The 14,998-nt window shown below is 42.6% G+C and overlaps 1 protein-coding gene across 2 annotated transcripts in view; it reads left to right on the forward strand.

Moving 5' to 3' along the window:
* The first annotated feature begins 396 nt into the window (after nt 1-396).
* The window catches only part of cemip2 (cell migration inducing hyaluronidase 2), a 31,193-nt gene continuing 16,591 nt past the window's right edge, over nt 397-14,998 (forward strand). Inside the window, exons 1-8 of one of the 2 annotated variants that reach the window (XM_076890773.1) lie at nt 397-635; nt 3,113-3,467; nt 3,559-3,699; nt 3,865-4,432; nt 7,068-7,237; nt 7,995-8,186; nt 9,233-9,402; nt 10,839-11,051. In XM_076890773.1, coding sequence (XP_076746888.1) covers nt 3,131-3,467; nt 3,559-3,699; nt 3,865-4,432; nt 7,068-7,237; nt 7,995-8,186; nt 9,233-9,402; nt 10,839-11,051 — 1,791 coding nt within the window. In that variant the 5' untranslated portion in view covers nt 397-635; nt 3,113-3,130. The remainder of the gene's footprint in view (nt 636-3,112; nt 3,468-3,558; nt 3,700-3,864; nt 4,433-7,067; nt 7,238-7,994; nt 8,187-9,232; nt 9,403-10,838; nt 11,052-14,998) is intronic. The other variant, XM_004544340.3, reaches the window with a different exon arrangement.

Consider the following 14,998-nt stretch of genomic DNA (forward strand, 5'->3'; position numbering starts at 1 on the left):
TGGGCAAAAAAAGTATATCTCCATCCTCACCAGAGGGTGGCGTTGTGTCCGAGGTTTTAAAGCCCCTCCTCTGAATACACCTTCTGGTGTACCCTTCAGTGACTCCTCGGAGAGACAATAATTTTCACGTGTAAATTCGTGTTGCAAAATCCAGTCGAAAATTAGTATAAAGTGATTTGGTATTTCGATGCGGCCATAATATGCAGCGACTGCTGTTTAACGGGCCTTGGAAAGTGAACCTATGTTCTTCCTTCATAAAACAATAATAACAGCTGAGTTGCAACGTTATTTCCACTATCCACGGTTTCTTATTTCAGCCCAGGGAGGCCGTTCTCGTGGGTATTATTGTTACAATCTTTTCGACAGCCTTTGAACGCATCGCGTCTTCCTCGGTTGAAAGCCGCGCCTGCTTCGCTCTCTGTGGGACCGGAGGCTGATCGCGGGGAGAAAGACAGCCTATCAGCAGAAAAAGAACCACCATGTGAACAAAGGGTATATAAGAAGGGACACCAAGGTGCAGAGTTGTCAGGGTGAGAACTTATCTGATTGTCTCACCACCGCTAGGGCAACGTTTTCAGGGCTCGGAAGAGAGCGAATGGACAGAGCCGGGAGAGGATAGGACAGTCCCTCCAACGGTAAGACCCCACCGTCCGCCTGGCCAGCCGCTTTTACATTGTGCCTGTGTCCGTCCGTCAACCATTAGGGGGGAAAGAGGAGAATTTAACCTTGTGAACCTCTGAGGCAAAGCTTGCTTTCTAGAAAAGGGGCACTAGGCTTATTATAAGTGAACGACAAAAGTCATAATTGACTCTTAAGCTATTGTTTAAAAGTTTCTCAAAGCGTGCTGCTACGTGTCCCATTCACCAGCTACTATAACGGCGAAACAGAAGAAAAGCTGTAAATAATGAATACTTTCCCAGCTTTTCTCACTTCTTTATTTCATGCTTCTTATTCTCGGGTTCCTCTTTTGCTGTGGAAACTCGGTAACACGCCATTTGGAAGTGCACGTTTAAAAGAAGGTGGCCAAAATTAAAGTCCAGAAATAGTGAAATCCTTCATTGAACACATCCTCATTAACCTCAGTGTTACACAGCGAGGTCCGCACACAGAACAAGTGTGGACGCGTGGTTGTGAGCGCTGTTGTTACTCCCTCTGTACAGTTGTAAGTGAACACATGGCGTCAGTGTTAGTAACCCTACAGTAAAGGGTGATTTTACAGCCGAGGAATGCGTGATGGTGTGGCCCAAATGCTTCCTCGCACATCTGTTTGATATTCGGTAGCTGCAGACTCCGGCTGATATGAGAACGAGTCAGCAGTGAAGACATGAGGTCTGCAGGCTTGTGATCGGCTTAACTTCCAGGAACAGAATAAGTCTGGAATTTGGAGTAAAAACATAGCCAGAGATCTGCTTCTGAAGACTCATTCCCCATCTTATGTTTAGGTGGGGAATGGTATTGTAATGGGATACTTCAAGTTGAAGTGGGCGAACCACCTGCTGTTCTGCCCAGTTTATTTTAAAGCTTAGATGAATGACTGAGCTTTTGTCTGAACAGTCCTTGATTGTTCCTACATGGCTTTGTTTATGCGTAGAAGAGGTTTATTGTTGCTCTCTGGTCTAAAATGATGACAAGATGGCCTGTCAAGACAGTGGTCATTTTGTGTGTTTGTGGCTTGGCACTGGTGTGAAGCACTGATAGATTTAAAACACTAAAATCATCATTTTGGGGGTGTATTTGATTTGGCTCAATATAAAAGAGACCCATGATCACAATCACTAATTTCTCTAAGAAAATGTGCACTTGTTGACATTATTGTTTAAAAAAAATCTAGAAAGGGCAAGCAGCGATGTTATTACAGTGAGCACTTCTGTTTACAAAAAGTGGTATAGAAGCCTTTTTTCTGCACACTCATGTCCTCTACCCCTGCGTGTTTGTGCGTGCAGGTGTGCCCACATATTTCTCTCTGCATGTTTGTGTGTACTTTAGTTACGCCCATGACCCACTGTGTTGTGGGACATGGGTCAGGTCTTTTTACAGAACAACAGGGAGTGTCCTCGTCGCTTCATGTTGTGCACTTTTGTGCATAAATGCTTGGTTTAAGGCTATAAGATGAAAGCAAGTCTCCAGGAAAATTTGTTCAAAGCCAGTCAGAGTTTTTCCTGGCGCACAGTAACGCTTCGGGGGAATGACTAAGCGAGTAAGCATGATTGGTCCTCATACAGTAAAGGCACCAAAACAGGAGTTGAGGATCTAAACACATTTCTTTTTGAGTAAATAAACCCCAATTAATAAAGCGAGTTAAAAATTCATCACAATGTTGGTGATTGTTTTCCTTTAGGTTCCTGATAACTTGTCTTTGGAGTTTCACAGAATTTCCTTGACGCAGGAAAAATACTTTTGATTTAACGTCCTCTTGAGTGAGAGACGACTGAGCGTCCATGTCTTCGGTTCGCTTTGTGCTACTTTCTCCCGAGCACAGACTGACTGGGACTAGAGCGCTCTCCTCCTTCCTACTGTAATTGGTGCCATCTGTTGGCTGTGTTAACATAGTCTGAAGAATGCGGTGATCCATTATTCACGACCTCCTTCGTTACTGTGGACATGAGCAGCCCATATCACGCTGGTTCAAGCCAAACTTGTCTGGAGGAGTAGATTAATAGTGCCTTTGAGTGCCACTCTGAAGATCTTTACCTGGGGGTCCTGGAGTGAGATGCTTTGTGGGTTATTGCCCGTTTCCCTAGAATCAGCCTGTTTTATTTCTTACCTCCTATTGTTTTTACACGCTTTTATTGTCTTCCTTCACTTTGACCTCTTTTTAAGTTTCTCCTAGTTTCATCCTTAAACACCAAGCCTGCCTGATGGTACCTTTGTACTTCCAGCTGAACAGTCTGTATATTAAAATACAAACCAAACTTTAAAACAACAAACTTGATTTTGTATATGACCTTTTCCAAAGTTGGTTGTGACTGACAGCAGAAAATCTTTCTTTTTCAAGATTTTCTGTAAACCAACCATAAGTAAAAGCTCATTTGAAACAAAATTATTGATGCTTTGTGTACAGTCCTTGCCACTTATTCTTCTTCTGCCCTCTTTCTCATCGATCGTCTTTCAGGTAGCAGACACGTATACCATGCCGACTAGTGATGGCCCCAGCAGGTTCCCGGTCTTTGTGCCTCCACCTCAGGGCAGCCAGAGGTGCCCGGGTTATGTCCCCGGACGAGTGGCTCCAGTCCGCTCGATGCCACATGCCAAAACGCCTCCGCCTCCACCGATAAAACCTCATGGCCCGCCGCTGGGGCGACAAACAAGGGTCACCTTGTCAGAAGAGAACCAGCGTAGGGAGGATGCGCAGAGGCTCCAGCAAAAGCTAAGAAAGAAGACTCTGATCTGCTGTGGAGTGTCGCTGGGGGCTTTCTTCCTCACTCTTATCCTTGTCCTTAGCCTCAGTAGTGGTCCTGAGTTAGATGGTGATTATTTATTATGAATTTCCAGGCTTCTTAACCATTTCTGTATGACTTTTAAACATCTTTGTGTACATCTTTCTGTTCATATTTACAGAGAATTGCCCAGATCACAACCCATCTCTCAGTAACTGGAATCCAGGTCACCAACCCCAGCGGGCTGTCATTGTCAGGAGAGGAGATTTGTTTAGACTGGATGCTTCTGCTACCTTACGCTCACTTACCATCCAATCAGGAGGTAGGCACATCACAAGGTGTCTGACTTTTGTAAAGTAGCTTTTAGAGATGTAACACAGATTGAGTCACAGTAACCCAGTTGTTATTATTAAAGCTCAGTTTATGAACTTTTGGATGGAACATACAGCAAGAATGAACTAAACGTGTTTTCTTTGACTTCTCACAGGTCGGGTAGTTTTTGCAGACAGCCATGACGGCTCCAAAAACATAACATTGAGAACACATCACATCCTCATAGAAGAAGGTGGCGCCCTTCACATCGGTTCGCTGAAATGTCGCTACCGTTCCCATGCTATCATTGCCCTCATGGGCCGTTCCGACAGCGAGGCTGTCTCCGAGGTCCCCGCATTTGGCCGCAAGTTCATTGGCGTGAAAGCCGGTGGAACTCTGGAGGTACACGGGACTGAGAGAGTTTCCTGGTCTCTGTTAACCAGAAGCATCCCGGCGTCTGGGGTGGCCACGGGGGGTTATGCCTTCCAGCGAAACTTCAGCCGAGGCATCCACCTGCGCGTGGTGGACCCGGACACGGCCGCTCTGCTGTTCTCAGAACGCTACGACACGTACGATTCCCGCAACGACAGCCAGCGGCTCGCCCAGCTGCTTCGCTCCCTTCCGGTGGGCCGAATTGTCACTCTCGCCGTGGGAGACTCTGCTGAGAGAAATCTTGGGCCAGAAACCAGGGAGGTCATCAAAGAGAAACTCGGCAGCAGATTTGTTCTGGATCTCCAGTACAGGTAAACGCTGCCGGCAAAGCTGTGAATCATCTGTGTTTGTGGTCACCAGTTAAACTAAACCCAGTCACCTTTGACGCATCAATACTTTCCTCAAGCTTTTTGTCTCACATCCAGCATCCCTGGAAAAATGCCTTTTTTTTTTCTTTTTTTTTTACTTGGCTTTCTGTTCATTTAGGATGTTCCTTTGAATCAGTCGTAGTTCCTGTTTCCTTTGTGTCACTGCTTCACCAGAAAAAGGAAACATGTACAGGATAACAGGGTCATGCACAGTGTTTTCCAGGATTTGTACAAAAATGTGGCAACTAAGGAGATTTTATTTTTTTTTGCCCTTCAGAAGAACCAGGTCCAGTCGTGGTCACATGAGGTGATGCCTTATAAAGCTAACAAAAAGACAGGATTAGACTGAGTTCGTGGCTGCCCATAACCTTAATGCCACCACACTGGAGCATGTGGCTCAGGACTTGACTTTTGAAGCGGTTTCCCTCAAATCTAGAGTGGCGCGGCAGGATCAGACTATAGAGCGCATGAAGTGGTTGTTGGAAGTTAGGTTTGTGCGTTAAGACTGTTTCTTCTAATCCTCTTACTGTTGGTTTTTATAGCTTCAGACTACAGTTTATCGTGTACTGAAATCACACAAGTCACAAAGTGTTTTTTGCTTTGTTTGTTTATTTTGCTGTGGCTGTGAGAGATGGGTTACAGGATTAAGCATTATAATGAATGCCTTCTCGTGGAGATGGAGGAGGGAGTGGTGTTGCAGATTTTCTCAGCAGTTTATTGTCATTTGCGTCAGTGCTTTACCAGCGTGCATATCTTGTGACCTCCAGCTTATATTTGATTTAATTTCCACAGGTTTATTTCGGTGGGTCCGCCCATCCTTCCTTACAGCGATGCACAAATCTGTTAGCCGCTGCTTCTTGCATGTGACCCCTCTGTCTTTTAACCACAGTGTCTCAGGACAGTACTCAAACACGAGAAACACGCATTCATAGTGGTCTATAGTGAGTTCACCTCTGGCCCCCACACATTAGCAGTTCCAGTTAAACAATGATGTTGTCAAAGGTTGATTACCAAATCAAGGGTATGACGAAAATAATAATAAAAAAAGGATCCTTTTTTTTTTTTTCCCTCCCTTTGTTGCGTCTTTAACCATCTGACTCAGCTCTGATTTACTGAGCAAACATGCACACAGGCAGCAGCAGGTCAGTTTGCAGAAAGTCACACGCTGTGGCTCTAATGAAAGACAAGAGTGGATGCCCCAGATGGATCCTGTTTGTGTATCACTGAGATGTGCTGTTCCATGTCACAGTGACTCGCATCTACAAAAAGACACCTTTGTAGAAGACTGTGATTATGCCAGCAAGATGAATTATTTTAAACAGATAGAGGGTCTTTGGTGAATTGGAGTACAAACTGCTGTTTATATTAAGATATGTTGGGTTTTTTTCCCCCAGGTAAACACTGGCATTATTAACGCACTTGAATCATCTTTTATCATGTCATCTTCAGATATGACATGAGTGGCAGGATTGGCTGTAGATTCCCTTTACTTCCAGATAAAATGGAGCTGAAGAGGTTAAGTATAGAGTTGACTCTGGGTTTGTTTACCGCGTGCAATGAGCCAAGCAACTGCTCGGTGGAAACAAGATCACTTTGATTGAGTCTGGATGGACAACTGCCGACCCAGATACAGTTCCACGGGTTGCATGAATGGTAAATTGTGTTTGAAAGGCGTATTGGTCAGCCTGATAAAATCTTGAAAGTTTATAAGTAGACTAGAGCAGCTGCCATGAAATGTTTTTGGTATTCATGAGGGGGGAAAAAAGAGAAAAGCAGGAAGCCATTCTTGAGAAGCTAAGGGCATGATATTCGCAATATCCAAGACTGTATGTCTCATACTGTGCTGTCTTATTTTAGATCGCACACCCTCAAAAGCCCAGCCAGTGTTATACGCCATCCACACCCTCGAGCTGCTTTGCTCAAATGATTCCAGCCTCTCCTTATTGAATCATTGTAATCTCATTTAAAATAAGCTTTCTTGGCATCTTGGATAGGGAGGACCTGGAACAAAAGTTAAAACAAATATAGCTTTAACACATCCACCCATCCCTTCCTAAATTTTCCCTTAATTATTTCAATAATCCCCTGACTTGTGTGATATCCGCTGGTTTTCTACTTTTTCGCTTAAATGTATTTTGACATTCTCTGATATTCACTTTCTTGCTTTTGACCCACTCTCCTGCTTCATGCTTATCTCAGACATTTGCTTTTGTCAATGAGCACAGTGTCTGCAATTTGCATTGTCTGTGGAAATAGCTACAGCTACATTTATCACTCAATACACGTGGTTTTATGTCAGTCTGTAAGAATGTGGTTAAAGTACAGGGTCTAAAACACCATCACTGACTAAGCAAATATGCACAGGTAACATTATTAGAAGTAGTTATGTGATAATGAACCAGTAATGGGTGTCGATTATTAGTTGCAGCTAGGCTTTAAGCTCTTTTTTTTTTTTTTTTAAATTTATTTATTTATTTTTTTAAATTATGATTTCTTCGAAAATAATGTGAAACTCATGACTTCCTCTTCTTTTCCATTTTCTCTGCGACCTTCCTTTTAACTCCTTCGGTCTTTCCAGGCAGGCGTGGGCTTTGGTTTCTGTGATAGGCGGTGGAAATGCATCATGCTCGGAGGATGTTAGGGAACACGAAAACCATGACACAGGAGGAAGAGCTCTGGCAAGACGGAACTTCACCACTGTTAATGGAGTGGGTTTCTCGGTCACTGCCTATAGCGAGTGGAAGACTGGTAAGAAATAACGAAATCCAAAACGAATCTCAACTATTTATTCCTAATTAATTCTTGCTTTCTCGTGAACTTTTGAGAAGCTTAAGTCTGAATTAGTGCTCAGTGGAAATGAATTTTTTCAGAACACAGTTTTATAGAGATGCGTGCATGGCAATTCAATTTATTATTATTTTCTCTGACCTTTGCTTTCTACCATGACCTTTTTAAATTCTTAAGTAAAGTGCAACGTGCCATACTCTGAAAACCATGCCCAGTGGGAAAATAAGGCAGAAACATCAAAGAAATACCTGCTAAAGAACACATTTACCCTGCTGTGACCAGGCTAATGTTGGCTAACTAGCAATTAGAACATGAGCTCTAGTTAGCTGGGGTATTTGTACTTGTTGCCATAATGAGCTGTGAGGTCACTGCAGTCTGGTCCTTGGTTATTTATTTATTTCAAAATAAGATGGTAATGAATCAATGTGTGACACTCTAAATGGCTTTTATTTTAAAAAGACTTTTTGGGAATGCCACAAACTCACGGCCCGCCCTTAACAGGGAGCCATCACTTTTTTACTCCCTTCAATAGTTATCTTTATAGATTACATTTTTTTCTTCTAGTGGAAAGCCTTTATGTCAACAATCTTGTGCTAGAAGTCAAATCAATGTTTTCTTTAATTACAGAAGACTACAAAGCGTTAGCCTTCCTCCCTCTGTCGTGCTGTGCTGGACCTTTTGTTTCATTTAAAATCCAATATTCTTCTGTACCCCTCAGGTGTCCCTACTGCAGGCTTCCAGGTGGATGCTGTGGACCAGGTGGTGCTAAACCTGCAGGATGAAGTGCAACAGACATGGCTACCAGGGGATCGCATTGTAGTTGCTAGCACGGACTACTCAATGCACCAGGCTGAAGAGTTTACCCTGCTGCCCTGCCCTCACTGTAACAGCCGACAGGTCAAGATACAAGGTGAGAGAGAGAGAGAGAGAGAGAGAGAGAGACGGCCATTGGTTTCTTCAGCTGTGTCAGTATTTGCCCTGAAGGGTTATTTCTTGGTGTTTGGGAGCTACTGTCACAAACAGTACAAATAGGAACTGATGTAGAGAAACATTTCATTTTTACAAAACCTGTGTGAAGACTAGTAAAAAATCACTTATGCTCCTTTGTAGTTAATAAATGTGATTAGTAGACGTAGGGCCATTAATCCTTCGGTCCGGCGGGATCTCATTTCCTTTTCAGCTGTTATGGTGACGTAAGATTATTGGAAAATGCTAAGGAGAGACTGTCAGCTTATTTCTTTTAAAAGCAGGGCCATCTTATTATAACCACGGGGCGGTTTATGGATTTGGATGCATCACCCCTTCTTCACCTCCTCCTGTTTTCTATTGTTACGTTAATAAACTACACTGACAGTTTCGCAGTTTGTCCATCTTTTTATCAGACATGTTTCCTGATCTCATTCCTCTGTTGTCAACTCCCTTCCTGGAGAGAAGGGTGTGTTATTATGTGTGTGTGTGTGTGGGCTGAATTTAGTGTTTCTGTTACCAGGAAAGGCTGAACGGTTGAAGGCCTGAGCTGCCACATACCATCTGTGGCAGAGAGTATTTTGTGTGTTGATGAATGATGTTTCATACGTGTTTGATTACTTTTGCTTTTACATGTGTGTTGGTTTGGTGGGTACTCTTTGGGGTGTGGTTAGTTAATGTTTGAGCGGGAGCTGCCATACGCGCTAAATGTGGTTTACAGTTGAAAGGGTGCTAGGTGATGCATCATCTAAACACAAGCAAGCTGTTATTGTAGTGTTTTAGTATGACTTGTCCCGCCTCAGAAACCAAATCGTGTTGCTGTGATGTTTAATTAAATGTTTCTGTCGCCATACTTCTAATTTGCTTTCACACAAAGTAACAACTTGCACCCGTTTCATGGTTTCTGTACATATTTTTCTTTAAGAGTTTTAAGAATTTCTCCTTGTTGTAGTATTTTGACCTCTAGTTTTATCTGTCTGTGCTGCTCAGGGAAGCCTCAGTATAACCATACCGGAGAGATCATAGATGGCATCGACATGCGTGCCGAAGTGGGTCTCCTATCCAGAAACATTCTCATTTATGGAGAAATGGAAAACTCCTGCTACGGAGACAACATGTGTCAGTTCTACAACCATGACACCTTTGGAGGCCACATCAAGGTATGCATGTGTACCATGTTTAGATATCTTTAAGAGGACCAAAAATTGGAATGATACTATATTTGTGGGGACCAACAGTGGGGATAAAATGCCTGTTGACATGAGTTTGAAGGCATTTTTGAGACTCAAAATGTGGTTTTAGTGTCAGGGTTACAATTAGGTTTTGATTATGGTTAGGATTAGGCATTCATTTTTGATGGTTAGGGTAAGCGGCTAGAAAAAGCTTTATGTCAATTAGATATCCCCACAGAGATATGAAAACAAGACTGTGTGTAAATTTATTGCACATTTACTTTGTGCCGATCTTTCTGCATGAGGTGGCATGACTGTTCTTTCCTGTTAAAGGTTGCTATTCAGAGTCTGTTTGACAGTTTCCTCACTGTGAAGATGAACGGTGCATACATTCTACATTTGTGTACTGGCCTATGTGAGAGGTGTTGTTTACCATCACAGTTTCTGTTTGAATCTATATGAAAGACTCTTCTTCAGAAGGCTCAGCACAAACTGCAAACGCAGCAGGCACATGAGGATTAAACATGTAGATTTATCTCTGCTGTCTAGCATGGGTCCCAGTGTAGTCGGTGAGCTCACTGTAATTTTGTATGATTTCATTCAAATTGGTGGCAAATGGACGTAAACATTCCTCAGAGTCTATGTAATTAGCCCCCCATGTGCTAAACAAAAGACTTTGTTTCCATGTTAACAGCTTTCTAACTGTAACCTCAAAGTACACCAGACGGACACATGAAGCTGAAAAGTCAGCGTTTTCTTTGTAATTAGGCCTTCCATGCCGGCAAAAAGCCATCTGTCATGTCTGCCAAATCGAGTTTAGCACAGTTCAGCACCATGCGTTTCATGTTTCAATTTATCTGTCCAGTGAGTTGCCCTTTCTCTTATTTTAAGTCAGGTTGACTCTGTGGAGTGGAATCTACTGTTGAAACAATTAGTTCGTGTGTGTGTGTTTATGTAAGCGAGGGTGAGGGTCAGTGTTTACTGTGCGTACTTGAGTTTCAGTGAGCTGAAAGGGTTGGCCAATACCTTCTTAACAGAAACCAGATCCTGCTGATTTTGCCATACCCACAAAAAAGACCTCCTAGACAGCACTGAACATTTGTTTTTATCGTTTTATTTGTATGCATTCATGTGTGACTATGTGCTGTGCGCATCTCTGTGCGTGCGTAACTTTTAATTTATGCTTCTGTAATTCACGGCTTACTCACCATCATCAGGGGTTTTGAAACGGCTCGACTCACAGAGCGCGGTGCCAGATGGGCTAAAGTTTATATCCCAGTGCGGTCACTGGCGAACGCAGACAGTTGTAATGGTTTAATTTATTACTTTAGTCAGCCAGCATTTGTTACGCGGACCACAAGTCCGGCGTCATTTGCTTTTGTCGTGGGTGGGAGCTCATTGTACTCTCTCCTCAACACCTACAGATTCTCAGTAACTTCTCATCAGTGCATCTGTCCTACGTGGAGTTAAAGAACATGGGTCAGCAGGCTAGAACAAGCCGCTACCCCCTCCACTTCCACATGTGTGGGGATGTCGACCAGAAGGGAGGCTACGCAGAGGCCACCTTTGTGGACGGACTCTCCATACACCACTCCTTCTCCCGCTGTCTCACCATCCACGCCACCAACGGCCTGCTGGTTAGTAAAGCCTTTTAAAATGTGTTGAATACGTCACTGTATGTGAGAATGTAGAAAACCATACATGAGTCATAGTGTTAATAATGAGCAGCATATTGTGGGAAACTGGTGGTTTGTCACAAAGCTCATCAACTGTATCCTCCAACGCCTGATTACTGTAAAGGCTTGCATCCACTTTTCTTTTTCCCCATCTCCTTTATATTCACTCTCAACCTTTCCTGTTCCATCTCTTTCACACTTATAGAATATCTTAGTCTCTTTAGAAAGATGTAGAAGTTTTTAATATACAGTGGTGTGTTTGGCCTTTTCCTAATTTCCTGTTTTTGTATGTTTGACACAATTAAATGTTCCAGATCATCAAACACATTTAAATATTAGATTACGAAATGAAACACAAATTGTAGTTTCTAAATTAAGATGTTTTATTAAGGGGAAAAAAATTCCAAACCTACATGCCTCTGTGTGAAAAAGCGATTGAACCTAAGCCTAATAACTGGCTGGGCCACCCTTAGAAGCAACAACTGCAATCAAGCGTTTCCAATAACTGGTATTGAGAGCACTGTGGGGGGTGTTTGGCCCACTTATCTTTTCAGAATTGTTGTAATTCAGCTACGTTTAAGGTTTTTCGAACATTAACTTGCTTTTTACACTTGTACTACAGCATCTTAGTCTGATTCAGGTCACTCCAAAGTCTCCTTTTTTTTTTCTTAAGCCATTCAGAGGTGGAGTTGCTGGTGTGTTTTGGATCATTGTCCTGCTGCAGAACCCAAGTGTGCTCCAGCTTGAGGTCACGAACAGATTCTTTGATGAAAACAGATGTTTTGGTAGACAGCAGAATTCATGGTTAGATTTACCACAGCAAGTCTTCCAGGCCCCGAGGCAGCAAAACATTCCCAGACCAGCACACTACCACCACCATATTTTACTGTTAGTATGAGGTGTTATGTGAAATGCTGTTTTAGTTTTATGCCAGATGTAACGGGACTCAGACCTTCAAAAAGTTCAGCTTTTGTCTCGTCAGTCCACAGAATATTTTCCCAAAAGTCTTTGGGATAATCAAATGTTTTTTGGTAAATGTGAGACGAGCCTTCATGTTCTTTTTGGTCAGTTTTTGTCTTGAACTCTCCCATGGCTGCCATCGTTGCCCAGTCTCTTTCTCATTGATGAATCATAAACTCTGACTTTAAGCGAGACATGTAGAAGCTTAATGTTGTTCTGGGTTCTTTCGTGATCTTCTGGATGAGTTGTCGATGCTTCATCACTGTTCACAACGTTTTTTCCATTTGTGTATAATAGTTCCCATCATGTTTCACTGGAGTCCCAAAGCCTTAGATATTGCATCGTAACCCTTTCCAGACTGACAGATGTCAGTGACTTTGTTTCCTAGGTGTTTCTTTAGATTGTGGCATGTTGTGTTGCTTTTTTTTTTTTGCCTGTCCCATTTGGTTCTTTAGCCGTCAGAATTGTTGTCTGAAGACCAACAAGGATACCCAATGGATTTACTTTGCCAAATGGATCATCACAGCCTTGCTGTATTGGTCCATTTGATCAACCTTTGTTGTTATTATTTATTAGGGGTGCAACGATACACAAAATTCACGGTTCGGTTCGATTCTTTGGTGTCACGGTTCGATATTTTTTCGATACAAAAAAAATGTTCATGCCTTTTTAATTTGTCATTTATTAAAATTATAAATATATATTTTAACTCAAAAGTACAGTTTTTAAATTTAATGTTGCTGAAACAAAAGTAATTAAAAAAAATAAATATATCTCAGGGCTCTCAAAATTTCAAAATCCCTGGTAGCCCTTCGGGCAGGGACTCTTCAGTTTTTGGTAGCCCAAAATAAATGTAAGTAGTCCGAATAAAAAAAGAGAGCAATTTTTTGATTGATGTTTTGTTTCCTGTTTTGTTTCCTTTACAATATTATACATTAAAGTATAATATTGTATAAAAATTACAATCATCAACTCAAATACTTGGTTCTAATTGAACAGAAATTTCTATGAACTTGTAAGAACTGTGTAGAACATGAATCAGTCTGTCAGATCCTGAATTTAAAATTTCCACTGAAGTCACGGGTAAGAGACAAGTGGAACCAAGATCTAGGCCATTTGCTTTTTGAAGTTTGCAAAGACTGCTAAATTTTGCCAGTGGTAGTTCACTCTTTGCAACATAGTACGCTGTTATAAACAGATTTTTCAGGTTTATTTTTAGTATGTTATTTGCAATTGGTGTTTGTTCTGGGAAAGATATTGCAGACTGAGCAATAATGCATTTCTTGCATTTCTCATGGCTTCTAATGGGGGCCTTTTTTTAAAATGACTGGTCCCAGTAACAAAGGCGCTTGTCGACTCAGAAATCGAGAGAAAACCAACAACACACCCGGCAGAACATTATGTTATTTACACGGGTGCACATAAGTGGTCCGCAGGTGCGCATTCGCTGTCAAAATAAAAGACGCGCACCAGATAAGAAGTTGCAACGCGCGTTTGCGTCCATATAAAAAGCACTGTTTTTGTCCGCTAGAGTGGGATTTTCACGGCACATTCCGCACCACATCTCTGTGCGTTCATCATTTGTTTGAAGCCAGATCACCTCCTGCAACCACTTTTCCGAGAATACGCGCTTCTTTTGTGGTTCGGACTCCTTCTGACATTTCTTTGGAGGTGGAGGAACACCAAAGTAATTGCTTAAAGGAGCTTCTTCGACATCTTTAAGAGTTTTAAACAAATGTCTGTCCTCCTCCAGAAAATCTTATGTATGCAAACACGTGTTGCAACTTCATATCTTGTGCGCGTTTTTTTTCTTTTTTTTTTTCTTTGACAGCGAATGCGCACCTGCGGACCACTTATGTGCAGCCCTGGTTATTTAGCTCGTCATATTGCAGCCACAGAGATTCTTTTGTCCATGAAACCATAAAGCTGCACTTTCTTTTTGCCTTATAGTCTGATTTGTCATAACTTTTCCGTTTTGTGGTAAGCTTTTCTTTGGCTGTCACTTCTTCACCCTGACCTGTCTTATTTGGCTCAGCAGAACTAAAATATATATCCTGCTGCTTTTACACACACACACATAACCGTCAGCGATTCTCTGCGCGATCAACCTCTCACATGTTTAAGCTTGCTGCAGGAAATTTCACTTGTCATGTTTGCATAGTAAGCTAACGATTGATAAGACTATGTCAGAGAAATGGCTCTTTCCAAAATAAAAACTATACGCTTCTTCTGGGCTATATTTTCAGCAGCATATTGTAGCGGGTCAGGGCTGTTCGGGGTTCTGTTTGTACAGTTATGTTTTGTTTATGTTGCCATAGTGACGGGTGACGCCCTCTCGCTGCGACGGTGTGTCCTTCCGGGGTCAGAGGGCGCCTTGTGTGTTGTTGTTGTTGCTGTGCGGTTGCCGCCCTGAGCAGTTAGCTAGCTGCAGTGTTCTTCTGCAGATGTCAATAAACGGCTGTGCTCCCTGGCTAGCTCACGGGAAGCAAGACCAAACGACACCTCCGTCTCCTCGTTGTCTGAGCTCGCCACATTGGTGTCAGAAGTGGGATGATGGTGGCACCCCATGTTCTGACCCGAGTGACTTTTCCCCCGCCGGTCGTGACTGGCCGGTGCGCCAAAAGAAGGCACCTGGACATTTGCAAAGTGAAAACAAAAAACAAGCGCAAATTCAAACGCGATTTCAATATGTCACATATTGACAGTGGCTCACCGATGCCAATGACATAATTACCCAGCTACATTTCCGAAAGAATGCAAAAGCATTGACATATATTTTTACTTCCTACAATAGCCCGACGGGCAGGGCAGAGATAGATTTTGGTAGTACGACTGGAAAAATCGCTAGCCCCGGGACGTCGGGCTAGCGATTTTGCAAGCCCTGTGTTACAGGCATGGCCCTTTAAGGATGAAGCCTGATGGGAAATGTATTCGGGATGTGTGTAGCG

Source organism: Maylandia zebra, linkage group LG12 (genome assembly GCF_041146795.1).
Source record: "Maylandia zebra isolate NMK-2024a linkage group LG12, Mzebra_GT3a, whole genome shotgun sequence".
NCBI classification, from domain to species: Eukaryota; Metazoa; Chordata; class Actinopteri; order Cichliformes; family Cichlidae; genus Maylandia; species Maylandia zebra.